Source organism: Elgaria multicarinata, chromosome 19, assembly GCF_023053635.1.
Source record: "Elgaria multicarinata webbii isolate HBS135686 ecotype San Diego chromosome 19, rElgMul1.1.pri, whole genome shotgun sequence".
NCBI lineage: Eukaryota > Metazoa > Chordata > Lepidosauria > Squamata > Anguidae > Elgaria > Elgaria multicarinata.
This window is the reverse complement of record NC_086189.1, coordinates 12,713,497-12,728,483: the sequence shown is the minus strand read 5'-3', so window position 1 is coordinate 12,728,483 and position 14,987 is coordinate 12,713,497. Positions and strand designations below refer to the sequence as shown.

The 14,987-nt window shown below is 47.7% G+C and overlaps 1 protein-coding gene across 5 annotated transcripts in view; it reads left to right on the top strand.

Annotated features, from left to right (window-relative positions):
* EHMT1 (euchromatic histone lysine methyltransferase 1) overlaps positions 1-14,987 on the top strand; it is a 144,774-nt gene that overhangs the window by 113,126 nt on the left and 16,661 nt on the right. For all 5 annotated transcript variants that reach the window (XM_063144770.1, XM_063144772.1, XM_063144767.1 and 2 more), the window contains 6 exons: positions 1,707-1,813; positions 3,848-3,970; positions 9,859-9,960; positions 10,517-10,621; positions 13,347-13,501; positions 14,776-14,943. In XM_063144770.1, coding sequence (XP_063000840.1) covers positions 1,707-1,813; positions 3,848-3,970; positions 9,859-9,960; positions 10,517-10,621; positions 13,347-13,501; positions 14,776-14,943 — 760 coding nt within the window. The remainder of the gene's footprint in view (positions 1-1,706; positions 1,814-3,847; positions 3,971-9,858; positions 9,961-10,516; positions 10,622-13,346; positions 13,502-14,775; positions 14,944-14,987) is intronic.

Here is a 14,987-nt window from a genome sequence, read left to right as displayed (position 1 = left end):
CACTCCAAAATCAGAAGTCTTTCACGTAGAGGAAACATTTAAGAAATAATCGAACCAGCTTCTTGGAAGAAATCTTACTTCTGAGAGGTCCCAGTATTCTGCTGTGACTCAGTATTCAGCCTGAGCACCACTGAATGATCCATCCAGGCATAGACAGTGCTGCGGATTTAACATCCCCACTGCCTCACAAGGATTTTAGGAAAATGAGGAATCGTGTTGGGTGTCATCTGCATACTGGTGATATCTCATCCCAAATCTCCTGATGGCCTCACTCAACAGTTTCGTATTGATGTTTAAAAATGTGTTTCCCCTTGTGGGATCACATAACACAAACACTGAGGAAGACTCCTCCAGCACCACGTGCTGAAACTGGTCATCCAAGTAAGAGCAGAAACATGCAGAAAATCATCCCCCCCCCATCCCCGATTTGGATAACTAATCCAAAAGGATTTATTTATTTATTGCGTTTTTATATCGCCCAATAGCTGAAGCTCTCTGGGCGGTTCACAAAAATTAAAATCATTCAAAGTATAAAACAACAATATAAAAACATGATATAAAATACAATATAAAAGCACAACCAGGATAAAATCAGCAGTAGTGCAGAAATGCAAATTTAAAACACAAAGTTAAAACAGCCAAGTTAAAATTGAATTTATAGGCTGTTAAAACGCTGGGAGAATAAAATGGTCTTCACCTGGCGTCTGAAAGAATATAGTGTAGGTGCCAGGCGAACCTCCTTAGGGAGCTCATTCCACAGCCGGGGTGCCACAGCAGAGAAGGCCCTGCTCCTGGTAGCCACCTGCTTAACTTCCTTTGGCAGGGGCTCATAGAGAAAGACCTCTGAGGATACCGTAGTTGATGGTATTGAAAGCCACTGAAAGGTCCAGGAGAATTTGAGGCAATCATGTCTTAGCTTAATAAGACAAGATATGAATATGTCTTGTGGGCACGTGCGCAGCCCTTTTACTCCTCCTTTCACAGCAGGAGCGAACAAACCATAGAATCATAGATCTATGATCTAGTCCAACCCCCTGCTCAATGCAGGAATCCACCCTAAAGCATCCCTGACAGATGGTTGTCCAGGAAGCCTTCAATTAATTATAGTTCCCTGTCTGGTTAGAAACAGAAAACTATGGCTAATAGCTTTGGAACAAACCAGCTTCGTGCCATGGTTTAACATCCCGGCTTGTTTTCAGTGCTCTTAACCATAATTTTCTGGTTCAGCAAACTGTTGCTAATGGAAGACATCCTGGTTTGTTGGTTGGTTCGCTTCTGCAAAGGGAGGAGCAAAAGGGCTGTGCGCCCAAGCCAAAAGCCTGGTTCATATCTTGCCGTATTAAGCTGAGATGCGATCCTTGGAGAGTGGTCTGTTTATTTTCTAGCAGCTGTCCTGCAACAGCAGCCAGACCATCTGTAAGATCATGCTTGCTGGCAGCAGGACCATCATAATCCGCGACTGTTTGATGTCTCTGCATGTATGATAGCACGGTCTTTGTCTGCAGAGGTTTTATCAGGAAGCCTTGAGCTAGCAAAGGCGATCAAGGAGTGAGATCCACAGCTCCTGTGCATTTCTGTTCTTCTTGACTTCCCACTGTGGATTTGTTTTGCGCCTCTCTCCCTCCCTCTCTCTCCCTCCCTCTCTCTCTCTCTCTCTCTTTCTCTTTCCCAGGTGGAAAATGCCTGATTTTTCTCCTCTTTTTCAGTGGATGGGATTGATCCCAACTTCAAAACAGAGCACCAGAGTAAGAGAACCCCACTTCATGCAGCAGCAGAATTGGGACATGTTGACATTTGCCACATGCTGATTCAGGTTCATTCCGTTTTTGTTTTGTTTTTATTGGGTGACCAGGGTGGGGTGGAGAGTTTTGTCACTGCCTGCCTGTACGGCTCTCTGCCAGCTTCCGCCTATCCAATCCACCAGCAGGCTTGCCAGGTTTCAATTCTTCCATCAAACAGACGCCAAGTCTGTTCTAGTGCACCAGCGTGGCGTAGTGGCTAAAGTGTTGGACTGGGAGTCGGGAGATCCGGGTTCTAGTCCCCACTCGGCCATGGAAAGCCCACTGGGTGACTTTGGGCCAGTCACAGACTCTCAGCCCGGCCCACCTCACAGGGTGGTTGTTGTGAGGATAAAGTGGAGAGGAGGAGGATTATGTATGTCGCCTTGGGTTCCTTGCAAGAGGGGAAAAAGGCAGGGTATAAATGCAATACTCTCTTCAATTCTAAGACACACTTTTTTCCCCATATAAACATCTCTAAAAATGAGGTGCACCTTAGAATCGCGGGTGCATCTTAGTTTTTTTTTTCCCTGTTGGTACTGAAATTAGTTTGCGTCTTACAATCGATGGCGTCTTACAATCGAAGAAATACGGTAATAAAAATAAAATGATAAATGTATTGTAAAATCCAACCCACCCACCCTAGAATGAGTAACTCTGATTCGGGACTCCTGTAAGTGTGAATTGATGGGGTGTAGGACTTTAAGAGGCTGTGTTACGCTGAGTCAGAACCTCAGTCCATGCAACTGTCTGGGCCAATCAGCAGCCGTTATAAGGTTCCAGGTGGGTCTTTTCTCAGCTCCATCCAGAGGTACCAGGGATTGAACCCAGGACCTTCTGGATGGAAAGGAAGTGCCCTGGCGCTGAGCTATGACCCATCCCCAAGAAGGTTCCTCTGAAGTCTCTGTAAGGAGATGGGGGACTTTGGATGTCCATTTAAAGCAGCCTTCCTCAACCTGGGGCGCTTCAGATGTGTTGGACTGCATCTCCCAGAATGCCCCAGCCAGAATAATGAATAATATTCATTATTCAGAATAGCGGTTTTCAACGACCCACTAAGGAAGATAATAACAATAAAATTCAAAATGGTAACAATTAATTGAATATTTATTCAAAACCCAAAGCACCCTCTGCAGGCTTGCCGAGGGAGGGAGGGAAAAGAAAGCGAACGCTTCTGTTTTGCAGCCGGCGTGGCGGGGCACACCAAGCAGGGTATGTCTCTTCATTAGCGTTTTGGTGCTTTTGAAAACTTCAATTCACCGTTAAAAGGACTCTTCTTAAACGGTAGTAATACATGTGTGGATTCTTCCCCTACTTGGGACCAAACTACCTTCTCCCATAAAAATGTCCCTGGGTTTTAAGACCTTCTGGAGAGGTGCTTCTTGGAAAAGACCACCTTGAGCGCCCCCCTGCCGCCCCCTTGCCTCTTAAAGCCCCCCATGCAATCCCACCGCCCACTTTGGGAACCACTGCTGTAGAAGTTTCAAGGGCTTGCTACTCAGATTCCCCAGCATTGATACCTCTCTCCCTTGCATTGAACCCTAGTTTTTTCTGAGTTTACAAAAGCCGGAGTGTGAAGACTTCAGACGTGGAAGGTCTGCTTTGCGCTTTCCACTAGAACCCCAAGATTCACCAGGTGCAATCGACGTGCATTTGCAATGAAAGGATTCTGAGCCCAGGGGTTTGTTTTGAGTGATGGAACGGAGCTGAGTTCACATTCCTTACGCACACAAATCTCCTAGTCGCCCCACACTTTATTCCTTTCAGCAGTATAACTTACGGTATGGGGTTATTTTGCTGTTAAAAAGTTGGGGGTCGGAATTGCCGATCTACTGACGGCCACCCAGAGATCTCTCGGTAGATTCCGATCTACCACTGTACGAAAGTGAGCAGTCTTGTAGGCCAGGCCTCAGGCCTATGGGGACAGGCGACTGTAAACTCCTTAGTAGCAGAGGATGAATTAGCAATTTGATCTATGTGCAATTAGCAATTTGTGGTCTGCAGTAAGCAGACCACAACTGTTGTCATTGTTCCTGTGTGTTCATTTGTGTGTGTGTGTTATGGCACAGGCTGGTGCGAATATAGACAACTGCTCTCAGGACCAGAGAACCCCCCTTATGGAAGCAGCGGAGAATAACCATCTGGAGACTGTGAAATACCTTATCAAGGCTGGAGCGTTAGTAGATCCCAAGGTACTGATGGCCCCTTAATTCTGCATCTAAAAAAGGAGGCACTCTGTGGTTCCCCCCCCTTTTGCAAAAGGGCTGTCACTCGAAGGGTTTCAAGGCCCCCAAGTTATAGAGCGGGGATGGGGTACCCTCTGCCCCCCCACATCTCTCAGAGAAGGGTGAGGGGAGAGGCAAACAGGGTCTAGTCAAGAGCTGCTGCCTCATAGAATCATAGAATAGTAGAGTGGGAAGGGCCTGAAAGTGTGGCCTCGAGTGTGGGAAAGCCCACCACCTCCCTAGGAGGACATCCAAAATGTGATTCCCACCCCCCACCCCTGTCGCCTGAAGTGCTACAATCCATTCTAACACGTCAACCTTCGCACATGGCTCCGTGTTGACCTTGTGTTTCCCCTGGCAGTCTGAGTTCCATTGTTCTGGGTCTCTCCTTCACTTGCAGGGCATAAAATCATAGAATAGTAGAGTTTTGTACTCAACAATCATTCAATATGTATGCAGCAGATATTTGATGTTTTTTTTTTCTTATTGTGTTTTGTTTCAGTTATATTTTGGTAATGTTTATCTATGTTTATATAGTGTTGAAAATGAATAAAAATTTAATAAAAAAAAAATAGAATAGTAGAGTTGGAAGGGGCCTATAAGGCCATTCAATCCAATCCTCTGCTCAACGCAGGAATCCACCCTAAAGCATCCCTGACAGATGGTTGTCCAGCTGCCTCTTGAAGGCCTCTAGTGTGGGAGAGCCCACAACCTCCCTAGGTCATTGGTTCCATTGTCGTACCGCTCTAACCGTCAGGAGGTTTTTCCTGATGTCCAGCCGGAATCTGGCTTCCTGTCACTTGAGCCCCTTATTCCGTGTCCTGCCCTCTGGGAGGATCGAGAAGAGATCCTGGCCCTCTTCGAGGTGCTGCATCTTGAAACGGCAGTTTCTGAAGACTCCACCTGCCCCCCTGTTTTCCCCATCAGGCAAGACGAGGGTTGCTCTCTCCCTGGCTGCCTCTCTCTTCTCTTCCCCCAAAACAGAAAGTATTTATTTATTTATTTATTTATTTATTTATTTATTTATTTATTTATTTTATTGCATTTATATACCACCCCACAGCTGAAGCTCTCTGGGCGGTTTACAACAATTAAAAATAGTAAACATTAAAAGTATATAAAATTTAAAAAACATAAAAACAACAGTTCTGGGGGTCCATTAAAAACAAACTTAACGTTGTTAAATGCTGTTAAAATGCCTGGGAGAAGAGAAAAGTCTTGACCTGGAGCCGAAAAGATAACAATGTTGGCTCCAGGTGAGCCTCATCGGGGAGATCATTCCACAGTCGTTGGGCCACCACCGAAAAGGCCCTCTCCCTTGTTGCCATCCTCCGAGCTTCCCTCGGAGTAGGCACTCGGAGGAGGACCTTAGATGTTGAGCGCAGTGTGCGGGTAGGTTCATGTCAGGAGAGGCGTTCCATCAGGTTTTGTGGTCCCAAGCCATGTAGGGCTTTATAGGTTAAAACCAGCACCTTGAATCGGGCTCGGAAACGTATAGGCAGCCAGTGCGAGCGGACCAGAATCAGTGCTATATATGCTCAAACCTCCCTGTTCCAGCTATCAATCTGGCCGCTGCATTTTGCACAAGCTAAGTGGTGTTTGAACCTTGAAGGAATGAAACTTAACTGGAGAAATGAAACTTAACTGGAGAAATAAAACAACGGGGAAATGAAACAACTTCCACCAGAATAATCCCAGGCATCAAAGGCCTGACCTTTTTGTAGGCCTCAAACCATGCCCTTTGCTTGCTCTTCCTTCTTTGCTTGTGGCCTAGCATAGATCAAGCTCCCCGCAACCCGGTACCCTCCAGATGTCTTGGATTACAACCCCCAGCATTCCTAATTTTCAGCCATGCTGGCTGGGGCTGGTAGGAGTTGAGGCTCCAAACGCCCTGAGGGCTCCAGACTGAGGGAGGCTGGCATAGATGCTTACAGGGCAACAGCGTCCAGGGGCCCTGGCATAGGAGGATTCTGCCTCCATCAAACATGCTGTGGTGATGGCCACCAATCTGGATGGCTTCAAAAGGGGGTTGGATAAATTCCTGGAGGAGAAGGCTGTCCATGGCTACTAGCCCTGATGGTTGTGTGCTATCTCCAGTATTCGAGGCAGTAAGCCTGTGTGCCCCAGTTGCTGGGGAACATGGGCAGGAGGGTGCTGTTGCACCATGTCCTGCTTGTTCATCCCTGGCCGATGGCTGGTTGGCCACTGTGTGAGCAGAGTGCTGGACTAGATGGACCCTTGGGCCATAGCTAGACCTAAGGTTTATCCCAGGATTGTCCTGGGGTCAGACCTGTTCATCTAAGTGCCACACAGGGCATCCAGCGCTCAGGCAGGGACGAACCCGGGATGATCCTGGGATAAACCTTAGGTCTAGCTACGGCCTTGGTCTGATCCAGCAGGGCACTTCTGATGTTCTTAAGCTCCACAGCAATGATCTCGCCATGCCCTTCTGCCTTAGGATTCTGCGATGGTGTGTGGAGAGCACCCGAGAGCCTTGGCACATGCTAATGGCAGACGAGGGCATGCGTATTTCATAAGCGCCCTCTGGCTCCCCAGTTTGCAGCCTTCAAAGTTACATGGTGTCGGGGAAACGCCTCTCCACTTGGGCCTGTCCACTGATTCTCAGGCAGAGAGCGATGGGCGTTTGAATGTTCATCCGCCTTCAGGCTGTTCTGCGGCGCTTTCAAACTGGACCATTGCAGAAGAGCGTTTTCCTGCCGGCCTCTAGCATGGATTTGGTCGCGGTGTCTCTTGAGGGAAGTACATTGATGGCTTATTAGTTAGATAAATCGGAAGAAGGCAGTCAAGGGGACAGGCATCTCATGAGCAACACTTGCCTCACTGAGCAGCATAGCAGAACAGCAGTGCCTGAAATTGACTAACAGCCAAAGACCATCTGCGAGATTCTACCCCCTAAGCAGGGAGAGATGTCTTTTGCTGTCTGGTTTGGGTCCTGAACAGATCTCATTGCAGTGCCGAAGTGGCCTACTTGAGAAGACCAATCGCCAACAGCCCCCCCCCCCCAAATCCTTTAAAAACAACAACCCCAAAATAAAACCACAGCAAACTTTTTCTTTTGGTAACCTATATTAAGGCTAATGAACGTGCTTTATTTGTGTTCCCCACCCCCCTCTCTTAGTGTATTAATCATCCTTGAGTAGTAATGGCATTCTGATAATAAAACCCTCAAAAGGCAGCCTGTGTGGCTTGAATTGCTAAAGAGAGCCAACATCGCACACAGGGAGAGGCTTCCAAGCTGGAGCATGTTCAGAGGAGGGCAACCAGGATGATCAGGGGTCTGGAAACAAAGCCCTGTGAAGAGAGACTGAAAGAACTGGGCATGTTTAGCCTGGAGAAGAGAAGATTGAGGGGAGATATGAGAGCACTCTTTCAAGGACTGGAAAGGTTGTCACAGAGAGGAGGGCCAGGATCTCTTCTCAATCATTCCAGAGTGCAGGACACGGAATAATGAACTCAAGTGACAGGAAGCCAGATTCCGGCTGGACATCAGGAAAAACTTCCTGACTGTTAGAGCAGTATGACAATGAAAGCAATGTCCTAGGGAGGTTGTGAGCTCTCCCACGCTAGAGACTTTCAAGAGGCAGCTGGACAACCATCTGTCAGGGATGCTTTAGGGTGGATTCCTGCGTTGAGCAGAGGATTGGATTGAATGGCCTTATAGGCCCCTTCCAACTCTACTATTCTATGATTTTATGCCCTGCAAGTGAAGGAGAGACCCAGAACAATGGAACTCAGACTGCCAGGGGAAACACAAAGTCAACACGGAGCCATGTGCGAAGGTTGACGTGTTAGAATGGATTGTAACACTTCAGGCGACAGGTGTGGGGGGTGGGAATCACATCTTGGATGTCCTCCTACCTAAAAATCTCCTCGTAAGTAGAAAGCTAGCATGAAAAGGAGAAAGCTGGGCTAGAAATGTTCTCCTTAATGTGCTAATTTTCATCCTGCAGGAAATCTTGTGTTGATTAAAATAATAATAAAAAAAGGTTTAAAATCCTAGGTAGCACTTAAAAATGGTATCACCTACCTGCAACCTGAAGAGATGAGGTACATTTTGCCATTTCATTTTTCTGCCATCTCATTTTGTATGCTATTTCATTTCACCTGATTTCCACTGCACTTCGCAGCAAACAGATACCAAGGTATTTCAACCACCGGCTCAAGTGCATCTGGTGTGCAAAAAAATGTGATGTGCCAGGATGCCCGCTGCCCATTAACCCACGAGCTATGTGGGGACTGCAAAATTGGGGAGGGATTTTTATCTTGGCAGGCCACAACTCTTAGCTGGTGGGCAGCGTTTGGCATAGTGGGTCACATTGCAGTGACCAGGCCCTGGTCTGTAGCATGCTTCCTTCCGGAATTCAGAAATCCACTATGTAAGCTTGCCAATGGCTCAAATGATTATTTATTTGTTTATTTATTATTTAATGCATTTTTATACCGCCCAATAGCCGAAGCTCTCCGGCCGGTTTACAAAAATTAAAACCACAGAAACCATTCCAAATATAAAACAAACAGTAGAAAAGCATAATATAACATACAATATAAAAACACAGGAAAGGAAAGGAACCTCTCGTGCAAGCACTGAGTCATTACTGACTCTTGGAGGGATGCCAGCTTTCGCTGACGTTTTCTTGGCAGGCCTTATAGCGGGGTGGTTTGCCGTTGCCTTCCCTGGCCGTGATTCCCTTTCCCCCAGCTAACTGGGTACTCATTTTACCGACCTCGGGAGGATGGAAGGCTGAGTCGACCCGAGCCGGCTGCCTGAAACCAGCTTCCGCTGGGATCGAACTCAGGCCGTGGGGAGAGTTTCAGCTGCAGAAACTGCTGCTTTACCACTCTGCGCCACACGAGGCTTATAAAAACACAACCAGGATAAAATCAAGCAGCAATGCAGAAATCAATACCGATTTAAAATACACATTTAAAACAGCAAAGTTAAAATTAAATTGCTAGACTGTTGAACTGCTGAGAAAATAAAAAGGTCTTCACCTGGCGTCTAAAATTATTATTATTATTATTATTATTTATTTATATAGCACCATCAATGTACATGGTGCTGTACAGAGTAAAACAGTAAATAGCAAGACCCTGCCGTATAGGCTTACAATCTAATAAAATCATAGTAAAACAATAAGGAGGGGAAGAGAATGCAAACAGGTACAGGGTAGGGTAAGCAGGCACAGGGTAGGGAAAAACTAACAGTAGAAAGTAACAGTAGAAGTCTGCACAACATCAAGTTTTAAAAGCTTTAGGAAAAAGAAAAGTTTTTAGTTGAGCTTTAAAAGCTGTGGTTGAACTTGTAGTTCTCAAATGTTCTGGAAGAGTGTTCCAGGCGTAAGGGGCAGCAGACGAAAATGGACGAAGCCGAGCAAGGGAAGTAGAGGCCCATGGGCAGGCGAGAAACATGGCATCAGAGGAGCGAAGAGCACGAGCAGGGCAATAGTGTGAGATGAGAGAGGAGAGGAGAGATAGGAAGGAGCTAGACCGTGAAAAGCTTTGAAGGTTAACAGGAGAAGTTTATATTGGATTCTGAAGTGAATTGGAAGCCAATGAAGCATATAACGTAGGTGCCAAGCGAACCTCCTTAGGGAGCTCATTCCACAGCCGGGGTGCCACAACAGAGAAGGCCCTGCTCCTGGTAGCCACCTGCCTCACTTCCTTTGGCAGGGGCTCTCGGAGAAGGGCCCCTGAGGATGACCTTAGGGTCCGGGCAGGTACATATGGGAGGAGGCGTTCCTGCAGACAGCCTGGCCCCAAGCCGTTTAAGGGCTTTGAGTGTTAATACCAGCCCTTTGAATTGGGCCCGGACCTCATTATGTGCTTTTGTTCAGGATGCGGAAGGGTCGACGTGTTTGCACCTGGCAGCAAAGAAGGGCCATTATGAGGTGGTGCAGTATCTCCTGTCCAATGAGCAGATGGATGTCAACTGCCAGGTAAGCTCTTATTCATGCGGCCTGCTTCCATTTCAGACCCCCCCCCCCCGGCAAGGCAAGCGTTGTACACGCACTCATGCCCGCAGGTGCATACATCTCTTCTCTCGAGAGTCACAACAACGTATGGATGATTGGTGTGTGTATGTGTGCCGTTGCCATGCGCTCACGCTGCTAGAAGAGCCTAGGCAGGCCACTATTTGGGAAATGTTACGCAAGGCGTCCCCACTCCTGGGCTGTGGAATGTGAGGTAGCCAAGTTGGCAAAGGGGACCCCCAAGGCGATTCAGAACGGTGAAAATCCATGTAGCCTGTGAAGATCGTCAAAAGGAGGCGAATGGGAAGCAAAACAGCAAGTCAGATGCATTGTATGCAGGTCTAAAGTGAAGCGTATTGGGGCAAGGAAGAAAAGAATCGCCCGCTTCGCTGAGGTCTGAACTAGTGCTGTCGTTCCATGAAAGAGGTCTTGGGGCTGTGTTGGCTAGCCCAGTGAAAAAGTGAACTCTGCGTGTGATGCCCCTCTTGCCCCTGATCAAGCCTGGCTCCTCTTATGTTCCCAGGACGACGGAGGCTGGACACCAATGATATGGGCTACTGAGTACAAGCACGTTGAACTGGTGAAGCTGCTGTTGGCCAAAGGGTCTGACATCAACATCCGGGACAACGTAAGTCTTTGAGTCACTCTGCTTAGTTGGTGGCAATGAAATCAATCATCCTAATCGTAGAAGCAATTGAGCTGGAAGGGGCCTATAAGGCCATCAAGTCCAACCCCTCCCCGATTTAGCCAGCTTGTGAGTTGGATGAAACTGGTCAAAGTACTCGGGTGAGCTGGTTTGCAACGAACAACTTCTTCGTGGCACAATCCAGTGCGTGTTAAATTGGAAGTAAGACCCACTGAGTTCATTAGGGTTTCCTCCCGGGTTTGGTGTGCCTTGGATTGCAGCCTCAGCCTGCCAAAATGCTTGCAGGTACCAAAGCATTTAGACTGGTTTACTGAAGCCAGAGTTCTTTAGTGTGTGTGTGTGTGTGTGTGTGTGTGTGTGTGTGTGTGTGTCTTTTGGAATATACATTACTAGGTCAACACTCTTCCCATTGTCACCTAGTGCTCAGGAATTGTGCCATGCACAGTAGCATAGGGTGTTCTTTACCTTTCTGTCTGTCTGTCTTTCTCCTGCCCTTCCTTGAAGGTAATCAGGGCAGCCCATAGCCCCCCCCTTTGTTATCCACACAACAGCCCTGCGACGCAAGTGAGACCAAAAGCGGCTTAATGTAGGGTGACCCTATGAAAAGGAGGACCGGGCTCCTGTATCGTTAACAGTTGCATAGAAAAGGGAATTTCAGCAGGTGTCGTTTGTATATATGGAGAACCTGGTGAAATTCCCTCTTCATCACAACAGTTGAAGCTGCAGGAGCCCTGCCCTCTTTTGAATCTGGTCACTCTAGTATAGCTCCTGCACCTTTAACTGTTGTGATGAAGATAGGGTGACAATATGGAAAGGAGGACAGGGCTCCTGTATCATTAACAGTTGCATAGAAAAGGGAATTTCAGCAGGTGTCGTTTGTATATATGGAGAACCTGGTGAAATTCCCTCTTCATCACAACAGTTGAAGCTGCAGGAGCCCTGCCCTCTTTTGAATCTGGTCACTCTAGTATAGCTCCTGCACATTTAACTGTTGTGATGAAGATAGGGTGACCCTATGAAAAGAAGGACCGGGCTCCTGTATCTTTAACAGTTGCATAGAAAAGGGAATTTCAGCAGGTGTCATTTGTATATATGGAGAACCTGGTGAAATTCCCTCTTCATCACAACAGTTAAAGCTGCCCCCTTTTAAATCTGGTCACTCTAGCATAGCTCCTGCAGCTTTAACTGCTGTGATGAAGAGGGAATTTCACCAGGTTCTCCATATATACAAATGACACCTGCTGAAATTTCCTTTTCAATACAACGGTTAAAGATACAGGAGCCCTGTCCTCCTTTTCATATGGTCACCCTATTTAATGCCATCCAGTGGTCGAGTGGGGATTTGAACCCGGTCCTGTTTTCCCATAGTTCAACACATTACGCACTGCACCACATTGCCCCTCAGTGTAGGAAGATATAATGTTTCCTATTCTCCCACTGACTGAAGAGGGCTTGTTTGGTCCTTTTTGATGGAAGGAAAAGCAGGCACTGAGTCTCCAGATCCTACATTGCCTCCCACCCACCCCTTCTCTGAGATGGTGGCTGCTGGTATAAAAGACAAGGCGCTTCATCTTTAGTGCACTTGAGGAAGAGATGAAAAGCTTTCACTTTCAAACTATGCGCAGTTCCGTGTTACATTCAAACTTGGGAAACTGTGGTTTGTTCTAACTGCGCTTTAAACAAATGAGGATTATCAAACCACTGCTGATGGTGGGGTCCACAGGGGTGTCCCTGTTAGAGGACGTGGCCTGCAGACGTGATCCCACCCACCCCCTCTCATGCATGGGCCATTTGTCTATCTGGGAACGGGAAGGTAGCACCAGGCTTTCAGAGGCGGTACAGAGTGGATAGGACCACTTTCGTTGTCATCGAACATTTGTGCAGGATGGGCATCATATCCTGGGTTGTATTGAGATTCTGCAGTGGGGAGTGGAGCTCTTGAGGAAAGGGCCACCTTGCTCCAGGGCTGTTATTCACAGCTTTGATCTACCCAGTTGGAGGGGGAGGAAATTCCATTTCCGCTTTGCCTTAAAAGAACATCCCCTCTTTGTAAGTGTGGGAGTTCAAAGGCGTGTGCCTCAGGCCAGGGAACACAGAGAAATGTGTACCGTTTCTCTGTTCTGCTTAAACGTCTTCCCGTTTAGAAAGATGGGGACTCTGTCGCCTTGGTCAGGAAGAATATCCCTATATGGTGTGTGTGTGTGTGTGTGTGTTTATCCAGCCCTTCCAGGCTTTGAGGGAAAGATGGAAGCGTGCAGCATTCAAGAGTGGCCTGCAGGCATCATCCCACTAGGGGATTGCTGCCACCGTCGCTGCTCTCCCTAAATCTTTCCGCTGCTGGTTCCCTTCTGGGGCTTCTGTCGTTCAGATGCCTCCGCTCGGTTTCCAGCCCTCCTAGGTCAGACCGCTCTACTGCGAACACCTTTCCCTTTCATCTCTGTGTCATCTCTCTGCGGATTCCTCCTGATCGTGCTGGCGGCTGGCAAACAAATGACTCATCTGTCCTTACAAGGCGAGGAGGGGAGCCCTTCCTGCAAGCTTCCGCCATCCTTCGTGAGCTTGTTCTGGGAGCTCAGTGCCTGCCTGAACGTGAGGCTGAGCCAGCTAGAGAAGTCAGCCCACAGACCGCGGGAAAAGAGAGTTTAAGGACAAGGGATTCCCTCGGTAACGCTGAACGTCTCTTCTCTCCCCTCCCACCCTTTCCCAGGAGGAGAACATTTGTTTACACTGGGCTGCTTTTTCGGGGTGCGTCGACATCGCGGAGATTTTGCTAGCGGCGAAGTGCGACCTGCACGCGGTGAACATTCACGGAGATTCCCCCTTGCACATTGCAGCTCGAGAGAACCGCTATGAATGTGTGGTGTAAGTATGACCCCAGGGGGGGAGGCGGTCCTCTCCCAGCGTTGCTTTTCTCGGCACCTGGACGGGGAGGGCCCTCTCTTGAACATAGAATCATAGAATCGTAGAGCTGGAAGGGGCCTCTAAGGCCATCGAGTCCACCCCCCTGCTCAGTGCAGGAATCCACCTTAAAGCATCCCTGACAGATGGCTGTCCAACTGCCTCTTGAAGGCCTCTAGTGTGGGAGAACCCACAACCTCCCTAGGCCATTGGTTCCATTGTCGTACGGCGCTAACAGTCAGGAAGTTTTTCCTGATGTCCAGCCGAAATCTTGTCCAGCTGCCTCTTGAAGGCCTCTAGTGTGGGAGAGCCCACCACCTCCCTAGGTCACTGGTTCCATTGTCGTACTGCTCTAACAGTCAGGACGTTTTTCCTGATGTCCAGCCGGAATCTTGTCCAGCTGCCTCTTGAAGGCCTCTAGTGTGGGAGAGCCCACCAGCTCCCTAGGCCATTGGTTCCATTGTCGTACAACTCTAACAGTCAGGAAGTTTTTCCTGATGTCCAGCCGGAATCTTGTCCAGCTGCCTCTTGAAGGCCTCTAGTGTGGGAGAGCCCACCAGCTCCCTAGGTCACTGGTTCCATTGCCGTACGGCTCTAACAGTCAGGAAGTTTTTCCTGATGTCCTGCCGGAATCTGGCTTCCTGTCACTTGACCCTAATATTCCGTGTCCTGCACTCTGGGATGATTGAGAAGAGATCATAGAATCATCATTAAACAATAAGAAAGGGAAGCAAAGGCACCAAACAGATGCAGGGGATTATAAAACCAACAGTGTAAAAGTAAGATCAAAATCAAGTTCTAAAAGCTTTAGGAAAAAAAGAAAAGTTTTCAACCGAGCTTTAAAAACCGTAATTGTACCTCGTGGTCTGCAAACGTCCTGGAAGAAATCCATGCCAGCAAAAAAAATTGAACGGAATGGTCCACAAACATACAACAAACATAAATCCCAAAACGCGTTTCGACCCACAAGGGCTTGGAATTTTAAGTGTACATATTTGTTTTATGATTAAATATATTTTCTATGGACACATGATTTTATTTCAACAGGCATAGCTGCACCAGAATTTGACATATTGCTTCTGTTCAGTTTCCTTAAACCTATTTTGTTTTCAGGTTTGTTTTGGGTTTAAGATAACACTTTTTTTTTTATCAGATTTGTATTGCTCCCCTAATATTGGTTGTATGAGCCGGGGCTAAATATCTTCTGTGACTTACTTTATTTATTTATTGCCTTGCAGCCTCTTTCTCTCCCGAGGCTCAGATGTCACCTTGAAGAACAAGGAGGGAGAGACTCCCCTGCAATGTTCCAGTCTCAACTCTCAAGTCTGGGTTGCTCTGCAAATGAACAAGACCCTCAAAGAGTCGACTCCCGACAAACCTGTCCACGCGGAGAAGATCCTGAGCAGGTGTGAGAGCCTGCCGGCCCCGGCTGGCCTACCTGAGCCATGGG